This window comes from Aphis gossypii, chromosome 2 (assembly GCF_020184175.1).
Source record: "Aphis gossypii isolate Hap1 chromosome 2, ASM2018417v2, whole genome shotgun sequence".
NCBI classification, from domain to species: domain Eukaryota; kingdom Metazoa; phylum Arthropoda; class Insecta; order Hemiptera; family Aphididae; genus Aphis; species Aphis gossypii.
Genome location: NC_065531.1, coordinates 22,758,776 through 22,774,006, shown reverse-complemented (window position 1 = coordinate 22,774,006; position 15,231 = coordinate 22,758,776). Strand labels below are relative to the sequence as shown.

The 15,231-nt window shown below is 35.9% G+C and overlaps 1 protein-coding gene across 7 annotated transcripts in view; it reads right to left on the bottom strand.

Moving 5' to 3' along the window:
- Positions 1-3,244: 3,244 nt before the first annotated feature.
- Positions 3,245-15,231, bottom strand: part of LOC114124360 (protein Shroom) — a 165,957-nt gene continuing 153,970 nt past the window's right edge. For 4 of the 7 annotated variants that reach the window (XM_050201363.1, XM_050201365.1, XM_050201368.1 and 1 more), the window contains 7 exons: positions 10,604-10,755; positions 8,898-9,833; positions 8,458-8,472; positions 8,260-8,386; positions 5,752-5,932; positions 5,317-5,583; positions 3,245-4,554 (listed from right to left, as the gene is read on the bottom strand). In XM_050201363.1, the coding sequence (XP_050057320.1) occupies positions 4,300-4,554; positions 5,317-5,583; positions 5,752-5,932; positions 8,260-8,386; positions 8,458-8,472; positions 8,898-9,833; positions 10,604-10,755 (1,933 nt within the window). In that variant the 3' untranslated portion in view covers positions 3,245-4,299. The remainder of the gene's footprint in view (positions 4,555-5,316; positions 5,584-5,751; positions 5,933-8,259; positions 8,387-8,457; positions 8,473-8,897; positions 9,834-10,603; positions 10,756-15,231) is intronic. The other 3 variants (XM_050201364.1, XM_050201366.1, XM_050201367.1) reach the window with 3 other exon arrangements.

Below are 15,231 nucleotides of genomic sequence, written 5' to 3'. Positions count from 1 at the left end.
ATAAACACACATATATAATATATATGTTTATATATGTATACTTGAAGGAAAAATGCAGACCGTTGATTGCAATAATTTTATATAATTATATATACATGAGTGGGTGGGTCTAAAAAAAAATCTTGTTACTAGATTCAATACTATTTAATTTAGAATTGTACAACACTGGAGACTGGACTACACAGAAATTATCCAAAGCCAAGTATTTACCTACACTTAACATTTAAATGTAAACAGGTTGACGGTAGGTAACCCATGATTACCATTTATCAACGCAAATATATACATTATACAGAGATGAAATGTGCAAATTCCATGTTTAAACACCAAACTAAAAACAAATAACACAAAAAAATGTACAGGCCGTTTAAATAATAAATATAAATGGTATAACATTCGAGCTGAATTTAAATTATTGTTTTGATCATTTAAAATTATTTTTCAGCTGTAACCATAGTCCCATCCTGAAAGGTTTTTTCATTTAACTATTATTAATTTAAGGGGACGTCACACCCACATAATATGTTGTCTCCGTTTTACCTACAATATAATACAACATAGTAAAATTTCGTTTACCGGAATCAATTTTATGCTGTTAACTTTAAAATTAGATTAAATTTACCTATTATGTGAAACTTAAAGGTATATTACCTAGAACATCTAGAAGACTTTTATTGATATTTTAATTTTTAAGTGAGTTATAGTTATTTAAAGTATTAAAACTTTAAAATGCTCGTAACTCACAATTAAAATTGTTCATAATATTTAAATATTTAATATCAATGTATGAGATACTACGCATTAAGTTTTCAAGGTTTTTGTTAGAGTAAATATTTTGTACAGACAATAAAAAATTAAAATTCGATTGTCTATAAATACCACCATAACAATAAATAATATTTGGATTAAATTAAATCATGTATAGAGAATAATAAGATAAACACTTGTTGAACATTTTGAGTTTCTACACTACAGTTATTCGTTTTAAAAATTTTACAAAATAAAGTAATACATTTTTGTCGAAAACTGATTCAGCATAAAAATCTCAAATGTCCTTAATTTTTTTTTGTTTTTCCTAATTAATAAAAGTACTTTTTTACTTTTGAATTACTAAAATAACAACTATAATTACCTAATTTAATTCCAATGTTGAAAATTGTAGCATTTTTACAATACCAATCGCCAAAAGTTTAAAGGCGATGACAATACGTTAATTCATTGACAGACACAATGAAAAAAACTTACATTGTATATAGTGAAATCAACACACTCATCGCTTCGCTCAGAATCTAGACTAGAATAATATTTTAAAGTTCACTATTTATTTATATTTTATTAGTTACGATTAGACAGTCAAAAGCCAACCAATGCTTTGTATTTGAGTCATTCTAGTGGTATTTTTATGTATTTATTCTCCTAGAAAGTTAGAAACAATTGAGTCAAAATATGAAAATGTAATTAATTTATAATATATAAGGTACACATACCTACACAATTTTTCACAATGAACAATAAATATTTGCTGTTTAGCATACATATCATGACTGTATATTATTATATTAATTGTTTAAGCAGTAGCCCGGGATTGTAATACTGGTGGACAGTAGTTTTTTAAAGTTTTTAAACAGACCTGGTTTTTTAGGACTACATTTCGGTTTTCTGTGCAAACTCTGTAATATAACGGTTAATAGTATTAATATTAGTTATACTCTATACGTATGTGCATTGTGTATATCAAATATTCAAATGTATAATGTATGTATACATTATTATATAGGTTAAATGAGGATTAGAAAATCGGAACAAAATAATTCTGTGGAATCGAATAACGACTAGGTAATGTAATGTATATTTGTAGCGAGTATTTAAAAATAAAGCTTTGAACGATGCATAAGAAAGGAGAAGCCATTGCGTGTTTGCGAAGCGACCTCGAGATATAATTCCAGTCCTCCACCCACTCACAACCAGGGACAAACTTACCCATTAGGCCATCTCATATAAGTATAGCGTTCTAATCGCGCTCATACGATCTCGTGACCTGACATCGTGTTTGGTTTATGTGATACGAAAACTGATACTCAAATGAAACATAATATAATATAAAATAACTGTAGTAAGTAATAGTATAGTAATATATAGGTAATATGTGCAATAAAAATCAAACTGTCATCATGGCCGCATTGCGATCTAAATATTCAATAATCAACATGTTACTTATAATATTTTCTAACATAATTCTTTTGAATTTCTCAACACGATGATACAATTAGACGCATAAGATATACATCGCAACAAGAATTGTTCCAATAATTTTGAACACGGCATTACCTAGCGTCGACAATTTTAAGAATTTTAAAATGCAATCATGGCAACCCAAATATTATTTTTGACTATTTTGCTTTAATAATTAGGTACAGTATAATATCTTGGTATTTTAATTCATTTAAATTGTTTTCGAATTTTGATAACCTTTTGTACTGAAAAACTCAAGGATTTAAGGCATAAAGGAAAATTTCCCTGAGCCCTTAAAATATGATTGATTTTTTAAAAGTAAAAAAAACCTAGTATACATAATATTTATAATGAGTTAGGTAAAACAAAGTTGTGCCATTTTTTTTTTAAATTTAAAACGGCCCACATTAAGAAATGGTTTGAATAAAATTTATTTAGTACACATGCTTTAAGACTATTACATATTATATACTCTGTTGATTATTTTTTAAAAAAAAGCGCGATTCTTTAAATATTGTTTGCTTCGGGAGTAATCGGCATCCTTTTGAAAAATATAGTTAGATTGATACACATTTAATATATTATATTTAACTATGACGACCATCATAAAATTTGTTTACGGAATCTAAACTGTATACGTCACGCATACAGTCTTATAGCAGTTATACTCTTTAAAGTACGGTAAGGCTCCCGCGACTCGTAATTTATTACTGGAATTATTTGTTTATTTACGCACAGTGCGTCTTCACGAGAAAGAGGAAAAAAGTAGTAGGTGGTATCGTAAAGAATAACACTGGGGCGTAAAAAATAAAACAAATCGTAAAAGTCATTTTTTTTTTATTATAGCACCAAGACGGTTCACTATATTAATATATTTGCTTCATTAAAATCTGTACAACACTCACATACACTGTTTCTAATGTTTATAATACAACACAATATTATGTTAGATTTAACAATACATTTCACTAAAAATATTTACAGTAAATGCATAACAAGGATAAATTAAGACTTTTAAAATTAATAATAATATAATATTAAACTACGATATATTATTATTATAAATTCATCTCTGCACAGAGGTACAAGGGGCGCACGCGCGCGCACACACACACATACAATAATATTAAATAATACAGTTATTACACATCGTTATATTAATATGATAGATATTATTTCGGTTTTATTCGTTTGTACCTATTTATTCCGTTACATTCGACACCCGCGACTTTTGCGATTCGGAATCGGAGTGGCGAATGGTGTGATGGGGACGGTGCGTTCGTGTGTGTGGACAGCGGGTCCGAATAGCAGTTTGATTATCCGATTTAATAATAATATTACCGTTCATCTTTTATAAATAAAAAAATAAATCCTTATCGCACGCCGTAGCAAATGAACACAATATTATTACAGCACAATATCGTGTTACAATATTTAATATTATTATTATTATTATTATGTTTTGACGGGACATCGCCAATGGGACGGGCGAGCGACGGGTCTCGTCGACTAGAGAAGACCGTTTCGGATGGTTAAACAATAAAATACTATATGACTAAATTATGCTCATCTCGACCTATACGATTTCGAGTAGATATAATATTATTTACACAGAAATATTAAAAAACACACACACGTTGTTCGAGAGTAAATAAGTATAAAACACACATACACAAACACTCACGTATATGGAGCCGATGCGACTTCGACGTACGAGCGATTGGTTGGGAGAGGAGGAGAGAAGTGATAAGACGTGAGGCGTTCTGATTGTAGAGATCTGACGGGCTAACCCCGTTTAAATCGTTTCTGTGTTTCAGTCAAAATGTTATTTTCTACAAAGTTTTCCCTAAACCGCATGCACACACGCTCAAATGCGGTTTTGTTTTACTATATAATATAATATATTATATTTTATGATTTTTGTCATCCTATTGTAATTTATTTTATTTTAAAATATTTTTTTTTTTTATATATATATATAACTGCACCTATCACATAAACATATATTTATATTATATTATTATGTAACATCTATTTTGAACGCGTTAACGTTTAATATATTTAATTTTAGTCTTCGAGGGTTTCCTTGAGCGCGCGCAACTGCTCCTCGCCCAGCTGTATTTTGTCCGCAATCTCTCGTGCGTCGATTAGCAGCTTGGCTTTCATCGCGATGAAATGATCATAGTCTGAGTACTCGTCGGCCGTCAGATACCGGCTCAGTATGGTCGACACAAAGTCACCGCGCCTGTCGATATTTTCCTTAAGCTCCTTGGCCTCTTCTAGTTGATCGGTCAACTTGCACTTTTTCTCCTCCAGCGCTTTCTACAAATGGAAAAATGTTAAATTTATTATTATTGTATCATAATTTATATTATAATAAGTCGATTGACTTGTTATTTGCACAATATGGATAAACCAACGACACTAATCATATAGACCGTTTATTCCAAGAGCACACGCAGGCCCAATATATTATAATTAACCATATAGAAAAAATAACATATTATATTATATTATATTTATTTTATAAAAAATAAAAATTAACCGATGGATGACCGACGATGGAAAAAATAAGCTTAGATAAACAATAAGTATCGATTAAATTACAGTGTATTCATAACCGAGCACACACTCAGATAAGAGTTCACTAACTACTAAGTTGGAGGGGGTATGCGTTATATGGCCAAATTGTAATTAAAACAAAATAAAGAAAAACTGATGGATTTATTTTTTTTGTTCAATATTGATTTTGTAGAAATATTTACGATACACGGTATACACTAATATATTATTATAATACATATAGTTTATGCCAGGTCGAACAAAACATGATTAATGCAAGGGTTAGTTAAAATTTAATGGGCCAATCGCATGCCACTATACCGTGTTGGGTGACCATACGTTAACCTGATATTGATTCGTTCAAATGAACTATTGTGTAACCAAGCACAATACGAGTCACGTGAAAAAAATATAAATATATTAAACTTTGAACTATTTAAAAAAAGAACACCGTCGGTCACAATTTTACATATTTAACTTATATACAGTCTTATACTAACGATTGTTATTATTATATTTTACCTTTTCCGGATGATCTGCGTCCAAGTCGAGCAGTGCATTTTCCGCTCGGGCCAAACGTCCGCTCAGGCTCAACAGCAGGCTGGTAATGTGGCCCACTTCCTGTACGTGAGTTTTGAACTTATTGGCTTCCTGAGGCTTGGCCACAGACTTAACCCGATCGGCCACCGACACGCCTAGAGCCTCGTTCAGTGTTGTCTCTTCAGCCAGCGCGATTTGTTCATCTCGGAGTACCTTAAGCTTTCTGTCTAGTCGAGACACTAGGTCCGCCTGAAAAAAAAAACAATTTTTCTTATTAGCTGGAAGTGGATGTACTTTTTTATAAAAATAAGTATACTGTTGCGTAATTATCACTTAAATGTTATATAATATACACGTCTTAAACATCGTTTATCATATAATAAGATCATAAATATTATTTTGACATTTTTTATTTACCTTTTTCTTTTGCAAGTTTCCGATTCCATTGCATTCGGACGGCGATTGTATCTGCCGGCTGTAGTGCTGCAGGTTCAGGAGTTTCGCCTTTGGTTCGGACGTAGTGTAGTAGGATGAGTTTGCCGACAGTCCGGCGGCGGTGGTAGATGAGGAGGTGCTGTTTGTGGAGGTGTTTGTGCTGCTGGGAACAAATCGTAAAAAATCAAAATAAATAATCTATTTAATTTTTTCTTTATGTTAACCAAAATATCCTAGTTAGGTATCATGTAATAACTAAATAATATTAACTTTTCATAGTATATAATAGAAATAATTTTCTAAAATCATATTTTAAAAACACGAATAAGTTGTACAAGTTTAGAAGGACAACTCCAATAGACATACGGAATTTATTAAAGGTTATAAGACGGATGGGACGGATGAATGTTTTAATAGTTAAATTTGACCGTCGTGTAAAATAAAGTCATCAGTTGTTGCTATAACAAATTTATGTAGTTGTATTCGTAAACGTGAACTGTATTAATGCATAATTAATACCTACATAAAATTATTATGTATTGTCACCGTTATAAAAATATCAGCCATTCGCGGTGCGGGTATAATGAAGTCGATAATAATAATGTATGATAATTATTCGAACGGGATATTATAATGATCACCCTATTTAAAGCGTACAGTACGAGTTTAATGTACTTACGGGAAAATTAAAAATGCGAGTGATAAAATTTGAGGACTGAATGTTTAGTTTTTTTATGAGTTTGTGTTATATAGTCGCACATTAAAAACTTGTACCTAAACTACACGTAACATAAATTATAAAACTATAGTAAAGAACACGAATTATATTTAAATTTGATCTCTAAAAATAAGTACACGTACTTAAAAATGTTCGATTTCATTTTAACGCGACGACATCGTCCAATGGGAGTAATTTAACCGAGTTTGGCCATCACCGTTGACCGAAGATTACAATTTACATATTTTTGTTTTATTAGGTATTATACGCATAAAAATAAATCGAGACCGGATAAGAATAAAGCGACGATATATTCAAGATGATTGCACCGCACGTACTGATCAGACAAATATACGTGTGCATGGTATATGCTTAAAGAAAGTGCCACTCGTTCGTTACAATTCAGAATAATAGTGATAAAAAAAATAAACAGTATACTTATTACGTGAGGAGTGTGCATACGGTAATATAGATAAGGCATAGTACACACATAGTTCGATAAATACGATGATAAAACTTCATACTAAACATATTATTGTATAGATCAACGTGCAATAAATAATTAACAGTTACCAAAAAGTAATAATATAACGAAATCGAAAGTAATTTAACTGCATACGTACTATTTTATAGTTAACTCTGGGTTCCTCAAATAATAATAAACGTATTACAGAATTTCGATTCCTTGTATTAGGGGAACCCTAAGCTCCGAGTCACTTAAGTCGATCGACATCGTGACGTTTATTACATTTTCGTTTGGTTCAATGCACGCACACCGTTATGTCCCCAATCCGGCAGGCACAAAAATATTCTACCAAAACACTTTTGAATGTGATTTAATATCGGATTTAAAAGCGCACGTTTTTCGACTTGTGACTGGTATTATGTGGGACGTATAGAATATATTATTATATTACGACGACGTTTCGTTGAATTCTGTTGGGATTATCTACCAGAGCTGGGTTGCGTTAAGTATATCACGGCGGTTACCGGTTATACACGGTCTGAGGATTATTCCGAAGCCAATGGGTGCATACAGGATCGTCGTTAAACACTCGAACGTAGTTATTTGTAATAATATGCATGTTGTTTGTATATTATATACCTACGACTACGGATGAAGCGTCGTCGTTTACACACCACTTTACATATTCCTTTGTGTATTTTACGCATACATAATTCCGTCACATTCATTATACCTGCATTTATTTTAACTCGACCGCCATACACATTGGGATTTGACTAAAAAATCGTATTACCATAAAACATCATCGCCATAATTACCCCACACAGTGTCAATCAGTCATCGTCACTCGACAATAATTCTGCGAATTTATTGCTCGTGTCGATAACGTCACGTCGCGTACTAGGTCTTCATAAAACGAACGTCAAACAATTGATGTATATTGTATAATAGGTAATGTCACGTATTATAGTAATTTATTATTCAATTTTGTATACACGCATAGGCGGTAAGTGCCAACGCACGATATTAATTCGTTTATAATAGTACAATTATAAATAATTAGTATGGCACTGAGTCAAATACGTCAAGTCTGCCAAATAAGTAGGATCAACCAATCACGTTTTTTTGTCCACGAGTTTTATTGCACATCGACTTTACTGTACTGGACGATAAGGAAGCGAGCAGACATTAAACTATTATATTATTTGTGAACGGTTTGTAACGGACACCGCGGACACGATGTATATTGAAGGTTTTTCGTAAGAAAGTAACACAGTTTTTTAAGAAAACAAAACACTTGACTTACCTCGTGGCGTCGATGTTACTGCAGTCGATCAGTTTTTCGGCGACCGAATTTCTGGACCTGGGCATCAAGTCCATGCGAAACAACGGAGAAACATAGTCAGTAGAACGTTTGACGTCCGGTCCGGGAGCTGAAACAGAATAGATGTGACGAGGTCAGACTAGGCGGATAAGGAATGGGTACGCGAATAACGATGTTTACCTTTGTCCTTTATTTCTGCGAGTCAGAAAGCAGCGAGAAAATGAATAAGACATGATAGATTAGAATATAATGCACACGGGTTTAGTGGATATTACAGGTTTTATTAAAGATTTTGTGTAGTACTTAAATATAGATCAGTGAAAAACGAGACAAACAGATACACGTCTCATTCACCAGTGTTGGGCAAAACAATTGTATATGATTAGTAAGTACGTATAATTGACAATTATTACTGAAAGATCGAAATGAAAATTGATTTTAAAACTATTGAGATATTCCATTGAAATATTGCGATAAAAAAAAGTCATTTTGCTCAGCACTGTAAATAAGAAGGTATTATCTATAGTATTAAAAAGTAAACTCAATTGAAAAACGGGGGTCTATAAGCTATATTAAGTTAAATATTATAGACTATAATATTTTATATAATATCAACTCACCTAGTATGTTGTGGAGTTTGTCGGACGGTGACAGGTGGCTGATGAGATCGCGGGACAGTTCTTCGCATTCGATCTCTTCGGGCGACTTGCGCCGGACTACCGACGGGGTGCCGCCAGCGACAGACTTGACGTCCGTCTGCGAGGCGGCATCCGACGACACCGCCGAACAGCTCCTGGACACCGGATTGCGGTAACGGTGGTCAGTGGCGGTCACGGCGACCGCGGGCTCAGCCGTGTGCCAAGTAGAAGGAGTGCAGCACTCGTCGAGGTCACAGGCAGTGGCGACGGCGGTGGCCGCGGCCGACGGCGAGTGGATCAGCAACGGTGGCGCGGCGGAGACGAAGTCGCCGGACGACAGTCTGGTGGGCGAGTGGGACGGCGACGGGGCGTTCAAGGACAGGCTGCTATAGCCGCTCTCGGTGGACCCGACCTGAGACAGGTCGGACTGCGACCGTTTCTGCAGGCTGGACGCGGACTCAGAGTGTCGGGGCGGCGGCATCATCATCAGCTGCAACGTGGTGATGGCCGAGTCCGCCTTGTTGGGCATGTTGGACGGGTCCGACTGAGTGCGGGGCGTCCGGGACGACCGTTTGAAATCCTGTCCCACCGAATTGTTGGCGCGCGGCAGAGTTTTCGACAACTGTTGTTGTTGCTGTTGCGCCGGCTGATCGACGACAGGCCGCTCGGACAACACCGTGGGGGGCGGCGGCGACGGCGGCGTGACGGCCGTGGCCATCGCGTCGATGGCCTGCTGCTGTTTGCCGGGCGACGACTGTTGTTGTTGACTAGTTGCTGTGTTATTGTTGTTGTTGTTATTGTTGTTAAAGTGGTGGAGGTGGTGGTGGTGGTCCAACTGCAGAGATTGCAATCGACCGCCGCCCGAATCCAAAAGATTGTTGCAGCAATCGCTTCCGTCTGGCGCCACGTTTTCCACATCTGTTGTACGCACACACAGTACATATAGGTTATTATAAAACGAATGAATGTATGAATTCTTTATAGTATAATACTCCGTATCGTTGTTCTATAACTTTTTTCTTTTAGAAATAATTTACGGTTTGCATGTGAGTAGTTTTAAAATTAATAATAACGCAATACTGTCGATACTGTTAAGATAAAAATGTGTAAAACAGGAATCAAAAAATAAAAGGTTTCAATTAAATTATTTATTTTTTCAAATAAAATACGTATATGAATGAAGGAAACAAGTATGTTTATTAATCGAATTTTGTGCCAAGATTTCATTTCGCGTTCGAAACGTTATCTAATCGTTGCATCGCGTACAACCGAAAAATGACTAGCAATATTAATGTTTGTTTATCGCCAAGGCCGGAACCATTTCGGTGGAGTCACCTATACTTATCGTAGGGCGAATTTATTATTTATATTATAAAATAAAATTATTTAATAATATTCACCTAAAAACCGGTTTATTATTATTTTTTTTCGTATAATCGTTGTACAGTGTTTATGTTAATTTAGATTATAAATACACAACGAGTACCTTTCTTTTCAATAGTGCTAATAAACACAACATATAAGTTATTGCATTACTTAATAATACATGCAGGTACAAGTAATGCTATAGTAATTAATTATGTTGAAGTTTTCGAACGTTTTTACTTATGCGGAAAAAGATTGATTTTTTGATTCAACTATGACTTCATCGCAATCCTATTATATTGAATACGAGTTTTTTAGCTTACCTTGCGGTTCCACGGCCGCAGCAGCGTCTCCTCGACCGCCACTGTTCGGAGAGGCCGTTCTCTTGTAGCTTCCTTCAAAGTTAGGAAGTCCTTTCTCGCGTTCCCTCGGCTCTCTCTTGTATGCCGACAGGTACGACGCCTTCGATTGACTCCTGCGGACAAAGCGATTTGTACATTTAATAAAACCGTTCAGTTTTTTTAGTTTTTTCACGACTAGTAATAAGACCGACATGGCGGTAGCGCATGACTTATATACGAGGACGACGACGGTGATGTATATTATAATAATATTATTACTATTGAGGTTTAGGAGTGAATAAAAAACGGCACTACCAACCGTCGCCAGTCGTGTACGTGCGTGTTATTAACTAGCTAAGAGTTGCAGCTGTGAAAAGCGCAAACATACAACCGGGAAATCCATATACACAACACCGAACAACAAACATTCAAGTCGGATTAGGCATGAATGCGGGGTAAGGGTAATATGCGCATTATATATTGTGCGCTTTACTACAATATAATGATTCCGATCTATGTAATATAAGTATCGTTATTAAAAACCATTTCGGCGGTGTTTGCGTATATTATACGCGATATGCATCGTGCGGGATCAATACCAACGAGGTGCGGTGGCAGCGACGACGATGGCTGCGTGTGCTTTTAGAGGCTAGGGTCAACCGTAACGGACAGGTTTTTTTTTTTTATGTGCTATGTGCGTATTATACATTTTTATGATTATTATTATCATTGGTTCCTTTGGTGTAGGTATAGTACACAAACCGCACGCGACAAACGCGTATACAAAAATAATAATAATTTATAACGACTGCTGAACGCAACGGCGGTGTAGGGCGATCAATATTATTACAAATGAATAAATAATATAAAACGACAACAGTATTAATATTAAACAAAATGTATGAACATCGATCATTTGTTATGATCATACGACGCGTTTCGTTATGCACCGATCGGTTGTACGGAATAAATGAAAGACATTGTTTTTGTGTCATAATACAATAGTGCCGCAATTAGAAATACAATATGGGACGGGTTAAAGCGAGTCCCCGACTACGGTGAAAAAAATAAAATCTAAAAAAGAGAAGAGACGAAATTAACGCGCAACTCGGTAATGATATTCACGGACCCGGTCATTGTGTGACTGGCGATTTCGCCAATTGGAGCCCAAAATTTCTTTCCACCAAATTTGTCTCGATTATCATAATATTGCAAACGAGTACCTATATATATTCTGTAGGTATACTATATAGGTACACACGAGTGTTATGTACACGTGCGATGTTGACGACCACGACTTTCTTCTTATTATGGAAATATATTTTAGTCGTAATCATAGAACAGACCGTGCAACGTTTTTAATTATTTCATTATTATGTTTATTATATTATAGTTCGTACAATAATCTGTCGACCGCGGCTGTTCTGACAGATTTGACACGTCAGCGAGACAGCGAACATGAGTAAAAAGGGCGACGACGACCTTCGCAGCAGATCCAGAACGTATATTTATAGGTAAAGGGGGTAATACGAATTTATGGTAAGGATGAGTAGAGGGAGTGGGTTACCGTGAAAAATATGTTGAAATTTGAACCTAAAACTATAATAATTTAAACCTCAAAAAGTTTAATATAATTATTAAAGAATAATATATTATATAATACATAATTTGGTATTTATATGAAAAATTTAATTAATTTTTTTTCATTATTCTATATAATTATAATGGACTGGTTACACATAACAGATAAGATAAAAGTGTACCTGATAGATTTTCATAAAAGGTATAATATTAAGTACCTAGGCGCATTATTTCATGAATCATCGCCAGCCTATAGTGTACCTCACCTACCTATATGCAAATATAATAAAATATAAAACCTATTAGTCAATGCAAGAGAAAAAAAAGCAATAATTAATCGACTTTCAAAACGAAATAAAAATTGATTCCAATCAACGAGGAGCTCAGGAGCCTCAATAAGATTACTTATTTCTTTGGGATCCACGACTGTCTGAATAGAAGGAATACACGTCGTGTAATTAAGTGGATTCGTTGCTATATGACTTAAAACAAACGCGTAACGTTCTCGGAAATCATTTAATTAGGTACCATCACCTCCGTTAGATGTATATATTATACTATGAAAAACAGTGCAACAAAAAGTTCTATAATTACATTATATACCGTATACCACTAATTGGGTACGCTCCGCAGCTATCCAACAAACGACAAACAACCTGCAGCGATCTACGTTTTTTACTCTCGTAAGCAAAAACCTTATACAGTACAGTACACGCTATATACTTATGCTATTGAAATTAAGTACCTAAACCGTTCAAACAACTATCATCATCGACAAACAGAAATTATTATTATTTTTTTTAAATCATCAACTAGTGGTACCGAAGCGAGGTAAAGGGGCGGGTCTTTACACTTGCAGACGACTCAGTGAGGAGTCTGAATCCTTCCCAGAAACTTGAGGAAAATTACTTTCTATAGTGTTCTGTGAATGTATTAAAAAATTGTGATTTGCATGAATATGGCTGGAAAAGTCTAAAATGTTCACAGAAATTTAAGCAGCCTTAGAAAAGAAGTTCATAAACGAGATGATTCGTTTCGTCGCCACAAATTTACAAGATTGTGGCGACGAAGCCCGACGAATCGTGCAGTTGGATATTAGCGTAATACTTACATATTATTATAATAGTAATAGATCCAACGAATTTCCAATGATCGCAAAATCGATATTGTGCGCGCGGTGGCGAGACTGCAAATACTGCAATATACGAGTACGGTAGAGGTCGCAGGCTAGAGCGATATCGACGGTATAGTTATTATTACGTATTATTACTAATATTATTGTACACACGTCGGGGGCAATTCATTTTTTTGGCGATCGAACTCCACGCCACTCGTGACGCGTTTAGCCTCAATACTACAGAACGCGATATATATAACGACATCTATAATATATAGTCTAAGGACTGGAGGGACATAATTGCGGATTTTCGATCGTTGCACAACCGTGTTATTATCTTGGCACGAGTGCAGAATTCGTTGTATCATATGCGCATACATAATTTATGTAATTTATTTACACATACACACACACAGGTAAACTCAATATAATGCGGGACAAAGCGTAGTGTGGGCTTAACGATCCGGCGACACGTATTCGACACCGCGCAAATATTTTTGTTGTTATGATTTATTATATTGTATACGAATTATTAATATTATTTTGCCGGTTCGAAATCATTGTTTTCGACGGACAAATTGGCCGTTTCGAGGTCGCGTGCTCGACACTTATAATGACCCGCCGAGGCCGGCGCGACACCGCGAGCTCATTGTGCCGCAGCAGTGTTATCCGCGGCGAACAATAACACAAGCCGCAAACAATCGGTTCGCGGGCTCCGGAGATCTATTTATCGTACGAGTAAAAAACGAAAAAACCGACAACAATAACATAAATAATAGGTATACAACCTATAGGTATTACGAAATTCCGTCGGCAACGCACCCGCGTGTTTTAACACGTTTTCGAATTTAACGCAGTCGGGTAGGTGGAGATAAGTCAGTATATACCATTACGATATTAAATTCGGCCACTAGGATTTTATTCGCAAATCAACGAAGCTCACATGTTACTAGGTTATACGTCCATACGCGCATATACCACATAATAAAATACATAGCGATCGACGTAAACCGCACACCTGTACCTATAGCCTCGCCGACCTCCTGTATATAGGTGTAGCAGCAGCAGTTCAAGTGTGTATAGCCCCGTGTCTTTCGCAAACGAATTTTACATAACGCGCACGGAGTAGCGATAAAAATCCGAAGCGCGGCAACGAAAAATAAACAACCGCAAAAACAACACGTCCGCAGGTAGTTGCCTCTCTCGCGGAGAATTAGAGAAAAAAAACCGCGAAAGCCCGATCTCCAGGTTGCGGTAACCCGAGCCGCCGCCCCGGATACATCACGCTCGGTCGTAGGTATATATATAAATATAATAATAATAATAATAATGACGTGTAACCGCACTCGCGATATCCTCTCCCGCGCACGCACCCGCGTAGTACTCTGCAATTAAAATAACGTTGCATTAAGTCGTCGCACGCACAACATCGCATCCGAGCGTATTATACATATATATATATATATATATACAATATACATACGCCCGAGAGGCTGTATAGCGCAACGGGATACTCGAGGCGTTGTCGATGATGATGATGGCGGGAGAAGGCGCACTATCGCCGAGTGTGTGTGTGTGTATACGTTTTCACGGCCTCCGGGGTCTCGAGGATGAAGATTAATCAAACACCACATAAACGTATAATAATATTACATATTATTATTATTATCATTATAATACGTCCGTACGACGGGGGTACACGCGCAAGCGCTCGCCGTCCATAGCTCGTAGAAAGCAAAAGTTCCTCTACCGGTTTCCGTCATCGAGCTGGCCGTTATGTTCACGGCCAACCGAGAGAGTTGTCGTCGTTTAAGCCGCCGCCGCCGCCGTCCGTCGTTCGCAAATCGAAACACAGTGTTTTTTCTTCAGATTTTTGTATAGGTAAACATTTTCTAAAATATCACTCGACTAG